Raw genomic sequence first — 15,714 nt, forward strand, 5'->3', positions numbered from 1 at the left:
CTGGTACTGACTTCTCCATAGGCATGCCACCTTCCTCCAGCATATGCCAGCTTGAAACAGCTGACACAGGCGCTGATCCCGTCAGATCTCCTTAGAATGAGTTTGATCTTTGGTTCTCACCTAGGTCCCACCTGTGAATGTCCCATCCTGCACAGAGTCCCCAGAGGAGTGGTTGGGAATCCAAGAACCTATAATTTACATGTTACGTATAATGTATACTACATATAAATGTGTAAAGTGGGATAAACAACACATATACAACACGAAAAATAACATTTACTATATATAGGATGAGAACATAATATGAACTTTAGATTATACCTAACTGTATTTTATATATAACAGCGTGTATGTATTATTATATATGATGTGTACATATCATAATACATATAAATGTATAACATGCATTATACATATAAGCTTACATTTATAGAATAAAAATTATATATATAAGACATAATTTCATATATGTATATAATTCCCAAACTGATATTCTATACAATATCTAATAGAAACATGCACACAGTTAGGGCACTTATGCTTGTCCTGCTCACCAGTGTCGTTGGGATATTTGTCTCCCCTGGTGCATGTCTTCCCATCGTCCTCAAGGATGTAGCCTTCCCGGCACTCACAGCGGTAGCTGCCCATGGTGTTGGTACAGATGTGTGCACACAGAGTGGTGTTGCTGGTGGCACATTCGTCAATATCTGGTTTGAACCAAATGCATAGAACAATTTCAACACGGCAGCGAGAGAAACTTCTAGATGAGAAGCAAACAAGTGTGGAATAAAGACAAGGGCTAGGAATGCAGGCCATACATGAGAACTTCCCTCTGGGCATGCACCTGCCATTATAGACAGAGTGGCGGAGCTGCTGTCTGTCATGTGGCTCGGTGCCTCAGAGACTCACTCGCCTGTGGGAGCATGACTGCAAGGCCAGCCCTAAGCATTCCTCAGGGCTTCATGGAAGATGACTAGCAACAGAGCTGACTTCTCACGGGAAGCTAGGTGGGTTGAGGCTTAGCTTCCCCCCTTAGAATGGGAGGTCCAAACAGCATGCTATTGACCTAAAGGTCACTTAGGAATGATTTCTTCCCCAGTTAACAGACATGGCAGTAACTGGAATAAGCTACTTCTAACAAAAGTAAATAGTCCCAGAGAGAAGTTTCCCGGGGCAGTCCCTGCTTCATATTGACCCGAACTGACCCTTGGTGAGCTGTGGAAATGAGCCATGAGATCATCAAACAGGGACCCTAAGAGAGTCCACATGGACCGTGTACATGAAACCAACTCAGTTCCCCATGGCATGGGGTGGAAACAAAACAAAACAAAAAAAAAAACCCAACATTTCTCACCACAGGAAAGAGAGGAAGGCTGCATTCCGTTGCTTGTTCACTGGAATGAAGACACCGCGTTGAAGAGGCTGGGAACAGGGACCCAACCTCAGACTCTACACACGTGAGAGACAGAGCCCAGCCCTGAGCAGCGGGCAGTTGACAGCTTCCCAACCCCTCCCTGGGCAAGCTGCTGAACACCTGGCTCTGATAGGAGCTGAGGGTACCAAGTAGAGTGCAGCCATGCAGGTGTCCCCTGGCAGTGCATACTGTCCTCTGGAGGCCAGAGGTGCCAGCTGGAGCCTACATGGAGGTGTCCCTGTCCTGATGCTAACTGTGAAGCTGTGATGATTTAGAGGCTCTCTATTGACCCCAAGTTCCTCTGGTCATCAGAAGGAAGGAGCAGGTTGAAATAGATCCTGGGACCCTGACATATTAGCCTTCATGTGTGGCACTGAGCCACTGGGAACAGCCCCTGCTCTAGGTAGGTGGTGTCATGGCCTCCTGCTCTATTTACTTGAGAGCGTCAGTCCCCCCTGGGTTCCCCCCCGCCGCCCCCATGCCTCCATTTTGTTAGTGTGGGACACTGTTTCCAGACATCTTTGGGAGGCTGCAGAAGGCCCATGGTTAGACCTTTCCCCAAATGTTCTCCCTAGAGCTTGCTCAACCGAGCTCATCAGGATGGCTTTAGTTCCCACTTGGTTCTAGTACAGTCGGTTCATCTTCTGATTCTTGAATGTCATCACCAAACCTGTCAGTCACTTAGTGTCATTTGTGAAAAGGCACATTCCTGGGTCCGTGGTTCAGAGCTGTGTCTCATTAGCCCCAGTGGGGAAAAAAGAAAGGCCAAGACCCCAGGTTGACCACAGAACGATCATCACACTTTGATGGACAGTCCCTTGGGACAATGAGTCTGAAGCTTCTTAGAAGGGCATGGTGGGAAACCCCAGTCCATGGTGACAAAACTAACAGGCTGGTGGACACTGAGGATGGCTGGGCTGTTTGCTCAGCTGCAGTCCATGCAGCCAGCCTCAGCTTTCTCCAATTTGCTTCCCACCTGCTCAACACACCAACACTTCTGTTGTCTTGCTTGAATTCTGGGGCTACCTACCCTCACATTGTTCTGTGATTTTTACATCTATGATTTTTTTTTTTTTTTTTTTTTTGAGACAGAGTCTCTATATGTAAACCTGGCTGTCCTGGAACTTGATATGTAAACTAGGCTGGCCTTGAACTCAGAGTGATCTGCCTGCCTCTGTCTCCTGAGTGTGGGATTCCTGGCTTCTGATCCTCTATTCTCTGCCTTATACCATTCTAGTTTACAAAGGACATTGTCCCTCTTCTGTCACCCTTATCTCTCAGCTCTGACTAGCTCCAGCTCCCAAAGGTATCCTCGTACATTATTGTCTTGATAATCATGATGAAGCTTTCAGGTGGTCCACGCGCTAAAACAAAACACTGCTCCTCACAAGTACAAGGACTTCTGGGGAGAAATCAAGGATTAGAATGGCTCCTCTGAACTGTCCCACAAAGAGCCGATCTATCAGAACACAGCCTGTGCCTAGAAACTGGAAATGAATTTCCTACACACCCAGGCAGTATGGCTTCTCCCGCTTCTGGTGTCTCTCACGGTCATATCGGTACCCTGGGTAACACGTGCACAGAACTCGGCCGAAGTTATCCGTGCACTGCTGTTCACAGGGAGCTTGGGCGCAAATGTCATAATCTGGAAGAGAAGAACGTTACTAACATTAATTGTGAGTGTGGGTGACCCAGGCTAGCTTTGGGGGCTGCTCTTTGTGAAGAAAGGGTTAAATGAGAAGTCTGACTGGCTGCTTTTAGAGGGCTATTAACTCCTTCGAAGTTTCTGAGAGTGCCACAGTGAACGATTTAATGCACAGCATCTCCATGACTAAAAGCAAACATTACTCGGATTTTCTTCCCTTGGTCAGCTCATCGCCGTCCCGTTTTCACCACTATCCAGAGTGCAAAGCTGTTTAGGCATCCAGGCTCCACAGCATCCCGGGGATCCATATTGTCTTTTCTTCCAGATGGCACGGAGAGTGTATTCCTTCTATCAGAATGTAAAGACAGGCCAGAGCTGCTGACAGTTGAGTGTTATGCTGTGAGAGGAAGCCAGGCAGGCTCTGAGAAGTATCAAGGATACTTTGGGGCTGTGGAGACTTCTTGGGGCCTGTGCTCTCATGAGCAAGCATTTACAGGTGTACACACAGGGGGCTTGATCTTGCATTCTGAGAAGAGGATGTGGACACAGCTGAATGGCTACAAATGTCTTACCAGCTTGAAACCTGTATAAATTAGAGTGGGTTCTCTATTACCCAAAGAATCAGGGCATATGCGCCTCTGGCTCCGATGAACTGGTGTTTAATGCATCTTTTGAATGGCTTTTGGCTCTAAGTTTGTAGCTCCAGCTCAGGGTTTGCTCCCAGCCCAGATTCAACATCTCATTAATCACCACTGCTCTCCTCACGTGCTGACAGATGCAGTCTCCTTGGACACAGAGAGAGCCTGGCTCTGCTCTTCTGGTGTATATGAAGCCAAACAGGTGGGCTGTCAGCTCCTGATGCGGGCTGGGTTAGCGTGACAAGGGTCTCAGCATGGCTGGCAAGCCACCCTTCTCCACCAGTGGCTACCATCACTGGGAACTGGCCTTGGAGGAAAGGTAAGATTGTCTGGCTAAAGAACTTCCATCAGCTGTGATACCCAGCAGGTCTTGCTGTGTCCCCTTCTAGTCCTGCTCTCCCAAGTGGCATTCCTACCCTTTCCAGTCAGTTGTGTTTCTCACATGCTCCTCTGCAGCTTGCAATGGGCAGCTCACATCACTTCTTTCTTTTAAGCACTCCCTGCTGATTTCCAGTCATGCAAAAGATGTGTTTAGCTTCTTTATCACCTCCCCGCACTTGGACAACACACGTCTCAGTCTCTCCATCTAGTCAGCTACTTCTTTAGAATTTTAGTTGAATGAGATTTCAGTAAAACAATGACAACATGGGGGCTGGAGAGATGGCTTAGAGGTTAAGGGTGCACCTGCTCTTCCCGAAGTCCTGAGTTCAATTCCCAGCAACCACACGGCGGCTCACAACCATCTATAATGAGATCTGGTGCCCTCTTCTGGCATGCAGGGGTACATGCAGGCAAAACAATGTATACATAATAAATAAATATTAAAACAAAACAATGACAACATGAACATTGTTCTCTTGCTTAGACATGTACTTTGACCATTTATCTTTTGGAAGACCTCCCTTTTACTTCCCCAGACTTAAGATAACCCTAGTGTATGTTTTTTGGGGTTGCTATTGGTTTCAAACCTGTCCCACCTCCTTTTCTGTGAGGTATGTTTGACTTGGGTCAGTGGAAATTTTATTTTGGTAGTCACCAGCACCAGCCATCCCCCAAGGTATGGGTTCAAAATCCATCAGTCATGTTCTCTGAGCTGAAAGCAACAATTCTGACTGTCTAGCTAATGGAGGTCTAGGATCCAGGCAGTGATACCATCTTAGTCATGGTCACCATTGCTGTGATGAAACACCACAACCAACAGCAGATTGGGGAAGTAAAGGGGTTATTTGACTTACATTTTCACATCCCAGTTCATCATCAAAGGAAGTCAGGACCAAAAATCAAACAGGGCATGAATCTGGGGCCAAAAACTGATGCAGAGGCCATGAAGGAGTATTGCTTACTGGCTTGTTCAGCCTGCTTTTTATTTATTTTTTAATAGAAACCACGAGTCCAGGGTGGTACCACTCATGATAGACTAGGCCTCCCCCACAAAAATCATGAATTAAGAAAATACCCTGCAATCTTGCCTACAGCCCAATCTTATGGAGACATTTTCTCAACTGAGGCTCCTTCATTTCTGATGACCCTAGCTTGTGTCAAATTGGCATAAAACTAGCCAGCACAGATAATCTCCCTCTGAGCTTACAAGTCTGAACTGGTCCACTATTTCTCAGTGCTTTCTGCATAGAGCTGGTAGCTGCTGCCTGTACCTCTTATCTCTGAGATACTTAATGTTTTCATGTTGTTTTCCACTGTCAGTGTCCAGCCAGAAACTTTTCCTATCAAACCTTTTCTGTTCATCAGTTATAGTTCTCCTTCTGGGCCTAAAGTTTGATCCACGTGACTCAGTTTCCTCAATGTTGTCACTAACTTATGCCCAGAGATGCTTTCCAATTTGAAAATCTCTTAAAATGTCTAAGGTGTTTGTATATCATAGTGATTTCATCTTGGGGAGGTTTTCCCAAACAGGCACGCCCAGCCTTCAGTCCCCACCCAGGCCTCATGTGTCCCTAGATAATTATGAATATAACCTGATACAGTTATAGATGACATTATGCCACACTGTCAGAAGGTTGGACACACCTAATGGAATATTCTGACTTTTCCCATTAAGACTTTGTGTAGATGCCTCTTGAGGGGCACCCCTGCCTTCCACCATTCCTGTCTTCTCTTTTCTGATTTACTCTCTCCATTCAGTAGAGCCTGACAGCTGGTGGATTCCTGAAAAGGGCCACAGAATAAATTACTCTGGGCTCACACTTATGTAAAAGTGACTGTCAATACGTAGGAGTGATGGTAGTTGAAATATGTACTGAGGCTGGACAACTTTATGTTGTCTGAAGGCATTACTCTATTGTACCCTATTCTTTCATCTATGACAGCTAAATCCTAGTCTTTATATTTCATATGAATTTCTTTTTATCCTCTCTGCAAAATTTTAGGATTTTTATTTTTTACTTGTAGTGTGTTGCAATTTCATAATGCATTTACTACATGTGGGACTATGGCAGTCTTCAAAGGGCCCTTTTGATCTAGAAGCTTGCCCTCCAGTCTGGAGAAGTTTCTGGATTCCTGTCTCTGACACCCACCCCCTGTTCCGTGTAGAATTCTTAGGTACTTGGATCTTGCTCTAACAGTTTCATGTTTTCTTCCTAGCTTTCATTCCTTTGATATTTTTTGCTATAGTCCTTGAGAAAGTTCCTTAGTTTCACCTTCCAACTTTTGTGTCACGTCTTTAATTTCTAAGAACTCTATTCTTCTCTGTTTCTTTTTAGAAAAGGATGTTTCTGAATCATGTATGCTGTGCCTTTCTCCTCCCCAGGACTAAATGGTAGCTATTTTGAAGTGTTCTTTTCTGTGTAAATCTGTGTTTACTCTAAGGCTCTTCTGAAGACTTCCCCTTTAATGTCTGAAGACACTTAGGTTCCACTCTAGCTTATTTAGGATTTATTTTTTCCATTAACTTTTAATTTATTCACTTTACATTCTGATTGTAGTCCCCTCCCATGTCCCTTCCCAGTCCTACCTGCCCTGCCTCATCCCCTCTTCTCCTCCCCCTTCCCCCTCCCCTATTCCTCAGAAAGGAGGAATCCTCCTCTCTTATCATCTGACCCCAGCCTATCAAGTCTCATCTAGACTGCCTGCATCCTCTTGCTCTGTGGCCTGGCAAGGCTGTCCCACCAGGGGGAAGTGATCAACAGTGGGCACCAGAGTCCATGTCAGAGGCAGCCCCTACTCCCCATATTATGGGACCCACGAGGAGGCTACGTTGCCTATCGACAACATCTGAGCAGGGGGTCTAGGGTCTCACCATACATGGTCCTTAGTTGGTACATCAGTCTCTGCAGCACTCCCTTTCTCCCCTCCCCTAAAGCCCAGATTTGTTGGCTCCATTGGTCTCCTTGTGGAGCTCCTGTCTCCTCCAGGTCCTTCTATCCCTCAACTCTTCCATAAGACTCCCTGTGCTCCACCCCAAGGTTTGTCTGTGAGTCTCACAGCATTTGCTTCGATCCCCTGCTGGGTGGAGTCTTTCAGAGGACCTCTATTTATGAATGATACCTCAGCAGCAGCTGTTTGTATATGGGATTGTGTCATATATAGGCTTCATTATAAGTGACCTGGCTAGAATATTTCTGTCATGTCTTTTGTATGAGACATCAGGTATACCCAAAGATAACACTTTGAAATCTTGGCCTGAGACTAAGTCACTGGAACTCAAATGAACAGAGAAGACTAGGCGTTTCAACAGGCAATGTGTGAGTATGAGCAATGTCACACATTGTTTTAAGTATTGGACTCTTATGCTCAGGTGACTGTCTGCACAGCCTGTGCTTCACCTTCTCAGAAGAACCATCTTGGCTCTTCTTGCCTTGTCATGCCAGGGTTAGCGGTCTGTCTGTACGATACAGAATAAGATCTGGGAGGCCAACGTCTTGCACTTATAGGCAATTCTTCTTTTTCTGTTTTTGTGTGTTTGTATATACATGTGTGTGGAGGCCAATGATCAATGCTGGAGGTCTTTCTTGGTCACACTCCACCTCATTTATTGACAGGGGGGGGGGTGTCTCTCGCTGAACCTGGAGGTACCTCAAGGCTGGTAAACTTGCTGGCCAGTGACCCATTCATTTCTCTCTGTCCCTGCAGACACTGGGTCACAGACATATGCCTCCTGGCATTTTAATGTGGACATTGGGGATTTGAACTCAGGTTCTCATACTTACACAAGTGCTTTACCAACTGAGTTTTCTCCCACCCCCTTCTTGTTTGGTTACTTTTTTTTTTTTTTTTTGTAGGAAAGGGTTTATTTCAGCTTATAGTTTTACACCACTGTCCATTACTGAAGGAAGTCAGAGTAGGAGCTCCAACATGGCAGGAATGGGAGACAAAAGCTGATGCAGAGGCCATGGAGTGCTGCCTACAGGCCTGCTGCCATGGCTTCTGTAGTGATCTTGACTGTTTTGCTATGACATCAGGTTGTCCTTGGCTTGTCCTGGTGCTTGCTAAGGCTTCATTGTGCCCTTTTCCCCACCCCCTGACCTGTTCTCTAGCTTCCAGTATTTTGCTGCTGAGATATGCTCTTTTTTTTTTCTTCCTTTTGATCTTGTGGGTTTATGTCTTTTCCACTTTGTAGGTTTCTGAAGGGAGCAAAGGTAACGAATCGATTCAGCTCTTTATTTTTGGTGCTCGCTTTCCAAGTCCCATCCACTTTCTGTCATGCAGCTTCTATCTTTAAATTTTATCAACTTTCTATCGTCTCGGTTCTGTTTCTCTTGGCATTATTCTAATTCAGACTCGGAGCCTCTCGTGTAAACAGCATCTTCCCCAAGGTCCTTCACCTTCAAATCCACTGTACATAATGTTGCCGGGTCGTCCTTACAAAGGTGGAGCTCTGTGTGGGTCAGCTCTCGCTCAACTAACCCAGGCTTTTTATATATGTAGAGAGTCTCTAATTGGAAAACCTCAAACACTCTAAATGCCATAATGTTTTTTGATTTTGGAGCTTTTCAGATTTTCAGATTAGGGATGCTTACACAGCAGGGTCTGCGCAAATATTCTCCAGTCCAAAGCCTCTGACATATGAGGCATTTATAGCCCTGAGCATTTCAGATGGGAGATCCTCAGCCTGCAGCCATTAGCACTAAACCATTGCTCAGTCTGGCATTTGAGGTCTGGCATTATAGCCCTTGAGACTTCCAACCTTCAGAGTCATTTATGAGGTTTTTTTGTTTGTTTGTTTTTTGGTGTTTTCAAGACAGGGTTTCTCTGTGTAGCCCTGGCTGTTCTGGAACTCTTGTTGTAGACCAGACTGGCATTGAACTCACAGAGATCCACCTACCTCTGTCTCTTGAGTGCTGGGATTAAAGGTGTGCACCTCCCCACACCCAGCCATTTTTAACTTCTTAGACTTCAAAAGACTAAACTCTCTCTTTGTCCTGCGTCACAGTCACATCTCTTACAGCCACACAAGTTTTCACCTCCAAGTAAGTCCAGCCAGCTCATTCACACTTATGCCCAGTGCTATACAATTGATAATCTAAACAGTTTTCAAGTGACCTTGCCAATGCCAAGTCTTTCTTGATGCTCAGTACAGTCTAGTTTATGTCATCACTAGCCCCACAAGGCTCTTATTCTCTTTCAGTCACATGTTCTGCCATGTTTATCGAGCATCTTCCCCCACCTGCCCAACTTGAACGCTCACACTGTGATCTTAGGGACTTTGTTGTTTTAGCACAGGATCTTAGCTTAGTTTTTCTATCCCAGATTCTCCAGTGCTGGAATTACAAGTATAAGCCACTATCCACAGCTTCATCTCAAGGTCTTGAAGTTTCGATCTCTTCTCTTATAAAATATTGGTGACAAAAATATTAATACACCACAGTGTTTTCATAGTGAGATTAAATGCCTCTCGAGGGATAGTGTCTGATTAGGAAACCTTTTCTCTCCTTCTCTTGTTTCTTGCTTTTAGTCCTTTCTACTGTTTGGCCACTCATCAGGGGACAATATCCACTGGAAGAAACGGTGTGGTTCCCTCTCCAGCTGATGCTCAACTCACCACTGCTTAGCAGGAATAAATCCGACCAATCATCCTGCTACCCCGCTTAAGATAGGAGTCAGCAAGCATTTTCTGGGAAGGGGCAGACCTCGGGTTTACAGTCCTCGCTTGCAGCTACTCAACCTTACGATTACCATGAAAAGAGCCTACGGGCAGAACGGAAGAGAATGGCTAGGTCTGGGTTTCTACAAAACTTCCTTCGCAGAGTCAGGTGGCCAGGCTGGCCCGTAGGCTGCAGCTCAGTGTCCTGGACTTAGAGCACTAGATGGGAAGCAGCCCAACACCTGCGTTTTCTGTCAGCGGCAGGTTTGCTTAGACACTCTAGTCCCCTATTGCTCTCTGGGAAGGCAGCTTGGCTGGGCCACATACTCAAATAGTTGGTCTGGCGAATACATACGTCTCAAGAGATTGTATGTATTGTGAGTCAGTGTTCAATATGTACAGTTCTCCATGAACTAGTAGTGTTCTGTCTTCGCTAAAGTGTAAGGACCAGACAAACTCCATTTTGAAAAAGAAACTCCATTTTGTATTAAACCTGGCCAAGGGCTGAACCCAGATTCCAGGAAAACCACAAACTAGTCTAAACAGAAAAATATTCCCTAGCAACACAATCAGCTCACCTTGAGAAAGTCTAAATATACTCTCTACTGGTCAAGCTGACAGCAGGTGGTCTGGCACATAGCAACAACCAATTAGGAGAAGCCAGGCCAAAGTTACTAATGCCCCCATGACTGCTTCAACCAATCTTTTCTATAGGCCAACTTGCCCCTATACCTATTACCCAACCATGAAACTCCCTCCTTACAGCTTTTCTGCCCAAATGCCATCCAATAATATACTGTAAAAATCCATTTATTTGTCTAAAACCTTTAAAAACCCCTCTCAATTGAGACTCGAGGCCACTTCCCTGCATCTTCCATGTCAGTGCATTGGAGGTGTGGCCCGCGTTTGAACCTGCAATAAAGACATCCTTGCAATTGCATTTGGACTCGGCTCTTGGGTGGTCTGTTTGGGGAGTCTCTCAAAAATTGGGCATAACGAAGGAGGTTAATCTTTTTTATATTAAGCCTTCCTAAATTGTATGAAGCTGACCTGAACCATGAGTATAATCTGCTTTATTCAAATTTGACTTAAAGATTAATCTCATCCTAGAAATACACAGAAAGGGAGCTGTTGCACTAACAGAGTCTACCACATTTACTGAGTACTCCCCTGTCTATCCAACTTGAAGATTCTCTCTGTGATCCTAGGGCTGCTGTTTCTGTGGCTTCATGTTCTGCTAGCCCAACTGCCTCAACTTCAAGTGGAACATGCTCCCTCTAAGAAAGAGAAGAGTGAATCCATTGGTCTCCTGCTGGGGCCCTGGCTTCCTCATGCCTATGCCCAGGCAAAGAAAGAGCCATTGTGACCCATAGTTAACTGATTCTAAACACCAAGGAGAAATTGTTCTGTTATTCTGCATAAGCTGAGCAAGTGTGTGTGTAATACAAGGGGCCCTTGGTTACCTCTTAGTGTTATTAATACCACGATTAAAGTCAACAGAAAACTATGTCAGTTTAGGTAGGATCAATATTGTAGATGCTTTAGGAATGAGGATTGGGATCACCTGACAATGTAATGAGACCTGTGAGTAGGTGAAGTGAGGTGTTTATTAGGGTAAAAACAATAGGACTGAAAGGGGAAGAAAGATATGACCATGGGGCCAGTAATGAAAATGAGGTCTACACTTGTCTTGGATGTTCATTTCTTCTCTTGTGAATATCCTTAAACATCTATGTGCAGCTGTCTTTATTCCCTTTTATACTGTGGACTATAAGATATATGAACTTCATATTACAGCATTTAAGGATTTTAATACCATAGTGTTTAAATTACAGAATATCAAGGAGAAATTTTAGCATTACTTTGTAGCCTCCTCAGGGAAATGTTTAGGCTGTTTTTACACAGTATCATCGTGTCATATGCCATGGTCTTCTTGCTTGAAAATCAGATATCCAAATACCCCATGAAATATTTATTCTAAGATGTTTCTGTGTGAACTGTTTTGTTTTGGAGACAGGGTCTTACACTGTAGCCCAGGAATTCAATCTATAGCCCAGGTGTCTTGGTGCAATCCTCTTTCCCATGACCTTTATGTCTAACTCATTTTTTGTGTATTTTTAGGAGCAGATTAACATTTAGACTAGCGAACTCTAAATAAATCAGATTAAACTCCATGTTGAAGGTCAGCCATGCCCAACTGTTGGAAAGCTGACCAATCTTATTGAATAGGGATGGTGCCAGTAACTAGCGTTTGGATTTGAACCATAACATGAAGTTAGTGACTCTCACTAGACATTTAGGCTTGCATCTCTACATGCTCACAAGTCAGTCTTACAGGATACAAATTAATTACACTCAATTTCTAGACGTATGCACATCTGGACACACACACACTTATTAGCCTCGTGTCTAGTCTCAAGTCCTGTATGTGCACTTTGCATTTCTTATCTGCGCTCCCTCCCTTTTTGAGCCATGGTCTCTCTTTGTAGTCTAGACCAGCTTGGAACTCACTCTGCAGCCCAGGTTTGCCTAGAACTCTTTTTTTCCCCTTTTTTCCTAATTTATTCATATTACATCTCGATTGTTAGGCCTTCCCCTGTTTCCTCCCATTCTTCCCTCCCTCCCACTTCCCCCCTTCTCCCCTCCCCTATGTCTGTGATTGAGGGAGACCTCCTCCCCCTATATATGCTCTTTGAATATCAAGTCTCTTCTTGGTAACTTGCTATCCTTCCTCTGAGTGCCACCAGGTCTCCCTATCCAGGGGACGTGGTCAGAAAAGGGGCACCAGAGTTCATGTGAGAGTCAGATCTCACTCTCCACTCAACCGGTGGAGAATATCCTGTTCGTCGGCTAGGTCTTGGTAGGGGTTCGAAGCTTACTGCCTATATTCTCCTCGGCTGGTGCCTTAGTTTGAGGAGGACCCCAGGATCCAGATCTGCCTGTCATAAAGTTCTTCTTGTAGGTTTCCAAGACCCCGTGGGTCCTACTATTTCCCCATTCTTCCATGATACTCTCGCCTAAAGTCTCAATAGGATGTCCTCTCCTCTGACCCACTTTCTTGGTAAGTAAAGATTTTCATGGTACGTATCGCTTGGACTAGTGTTTTGATATAAGTGAGTATATACCTTTTGTCTCTTTTTGCTTCTGGGTGAACTCACTCATTTTTAATACAGAGTTTTTGTTTCTGTTTGTTTTCTAATTCTGTATCTATATATGTGCCGGTATGGAAAATGTGCATGTGAATTCAGGGACCGACAGGTACCACAAGTGGATATATGATCCCCTGCAGCTGGAGTTAGAGGTGATGATGAGCTGTCAGATGTGGCTGCTGGGAAAAAAAACTCAGGTCCCTTGAAAAAGTAGTCCACACTTTCAAGCCCTGACCCATCCCTCCAGCCCCAGCTCTTAACCTCTTGGTCCTCCTGCCATTTGTCTCCCGAGTGCTGGGATAACAGGCTATGCCACCAGCCTTGGCTTTTCTTTTCGTTCTCGAATGACAGAAACCTCTACAAATGGTATCATTAGTAAAAAAAAAAACAAATAATCACCATTTTATTCCCTTAGATTAAAATAAATAAACATTAAGTGCTTTTCTAGTGGAAAGCAATAGAGCAAAGAGTTAGTTATATACAGCTATGTTAGGGCTACTGTCTCTGGGCATATGCTGTCCTTGGTGTCACTAATCATAGGCACTGTTATTTTTAAGGTGAGAGAGGTTAGATTTTGGTCAAGGCATTTGAAACTGTAATACCTAACATTTAAAAGAAATGCCAACTCTATAGCATCCATGTGTTTTTAATTAGGTTAAACATAATCTTGATTTAAAATCTTAAGTTGATAGGCCTAAATCTAATTTTCTTTGCTTTTTGCCAAGCTGAAATGGAAATGATACAGCTGGTGACTGAGAAGAGCTGTAGTGTCATGAACTCTTCCGGCTTTCATGGTTATTCCTTCTACCTGGTTCTCAGCCACAGACTCAACTGGCTTAAAGCTCCTCAGTTTAGAGAGATTTACAGACACATGGAGAAGTGTGTGTGGATCTGTCTCCTGACAGCCTTCCCACGGCTGTACCTACTGGTTAGCAATTCTTCCATCCTTCTGTAGGAGGTCACCGGAAAGAGGGAGCTATCCAGATAATTCAAGATGATAGAGACATTTGGTTCCATGAGATAATGCAACAGAATTAGCTTGTCTGGGCTCCTAGGCCTCTAGAGCAGCAGTTCTCAACCTGTGGGTCGCAACCCCTGTGGAGGGTCAAATGACCCTTTCATGGATACCACCTAAGATCATTGGAAATGTCAAATGCTTACAGTATAACTAATAATACTAGAAAAATTGCAGTTATGAAGCAGCAATGAAAATAATTTTATGGCTGGGGGTCACCACAACATGAAGAACTATATTAAAGGGTTGCAGCATTAGCAAGGTTGAGAAGTACTGCTCTAGAGAGAGAGAGCTTCTAGAGTAACAATGAGGAAGGCTATTTCATATGCCTTACATCCTGTCCCAACCCCAGCCCAAGCAAATTAACCCATGGCTCTTCAGACAGTCTTCCATGTCAAGACACTGGAATATTTTGCAGCATTTCTCTCCTACCTAAGCCCTGGGCAGCCTTCCTTGATTGATGACCTGGCTCTAGTCTCTCTGTCCTGAGCCTGCCTCTGTCCATTGATGCTTTGTGTTGTGTCCCTTGTGAATGTCTGTGTACTAAAATGTCTTTATGGTCCTGATTGCAGTTTTTCCCATTAATTTCATCCATCCATTCATTCATTAATGAAGTTAACAAAAACTAAGCAGTTAATGAAAATTAATAATTAATGAAATAAATTATTTTTATTAATTTATTATTGATTGCAGCCCCCTCTCTCTTCTCCCATTCTTACACTCACACCTTCCTCCCCCTCTCCCCCTCCCATTCTCCTCAGAGAAAAGGAGCCCCCGTCCCATGGGTACCAACCCACCCTGGTACATCAAGTTGCAGCAGGACTAAATGCATCATCTCCCATTGAAGCCTGTAACCACCATTCATCAAGTACTTTATAAGAATCAGCTCATGGCTCAAGTACTTTAAATATGGAAAAATTCTTTAAAGGCTGGTATGACTTGATAGGAAAACCTGAGTGTAAAAACCAAGTCTTAGAAAGTAACTTGCCCAAGGTTCTATCAAGTAGCATGCAAAAACACAATTAAAACCTGTTCACAGTGTTCAGTGTGATTCACTCTCTGTCTCTTTACTCCAAAGCATGTGCCTGGATGGTCAGCCAATGACCGAAACCTTTCTGGTTTCAGGGCTGGGCTGTGTATTTGGTTGGCATTGCTGGAAGTCCCCTAATGGGGCTTGATGTTTTGTGCAGGAGAGTAGGCAGAGCGTTCAGTGAGAGGATATGTTATATCTCATGCCTGTGATGCCACAGAATGGGGTTACAGCTTGCTGAGCACTGACCCCAAATCTGAGCATGCCAGTGACTCACACAGAGCACACTACATAGAATCCAATTACTGGAGGAGAGAATTATGATTACATCCATAACTAGACATATGTGATATATGCGTAGCTAACCCACATTCCACATGCACCCAAACTTTGTAGACTCCATTACTCAGTCATGGAAAGGGGGAGGATGTGAAATCATCTGTTAAATTACATACCTTCTGGAATACACTGTCCAAGAACAAATTTATATCCTTTGCAGCATTTTTTCCTAAGAGGCAAACAAAAACCATCTTAGTTGTGATGTTAGTTTGAAACTAAAGTTATTCAGTTTCTGATATTGAATAAAGTAACATGTTAAAAAAAAAAAAAAGACATAAAGGCAGAACATGTTTAAATGAATCTGAGGTTAGAATGAAAAATATTAAAATCAGATGACCACATCTTCTAACTATCAGGATCTGCCATTGTAATATATAAAACCAACCCTCTGGGTCCTAGGAAGTAGATAAATTGCCTCTGGAGGGCAATATAGTTTTCATGTATGCA

General features: G+C 44.0%; 1 protein-coding gene across 1 annotated transcript in view; it reads right to left on the reverse strand.

Moving 5' to 3' along the window:
• Positions 1-15,714, reverse strand: part of Ccbe1 (collagen and calcium binding EGF domains 1) — a 246,241-nt gene that overhangs the window by 19,801 nt on the left and 210,726 nt on the right. The window contains exons 3-5 of the mRNA XM_051163467.1: positions 15,384-15,436; positions 2,925-3,059; positions 555-707 (exon numbers count right to left, since the gene is read on the reverse strand). Coding sequence (XP_051019424.1) covers positions 555-707; positions 2,925-3,059; positions 15,384-15,436 — 341 coding nt within the window. The remainder of the gene's footprint in view (positions 1-554; positions 708-2,924; positions 3,060-15,383; positions 15,437-15,714) is intronic.

The sequence above is a fragment of the Acomys russatus genome, chromosome 20 (assembly GCF_903995435.1).
Source record: "Acomys russatus chromosome 20, mAcoRus1.1, whole genome shotgun sequence".
NCBI lineage: Eukaryota > Metazoa > Chordata > Mammalia > Rodentia > Muridae > Acomys > Acomys russatus.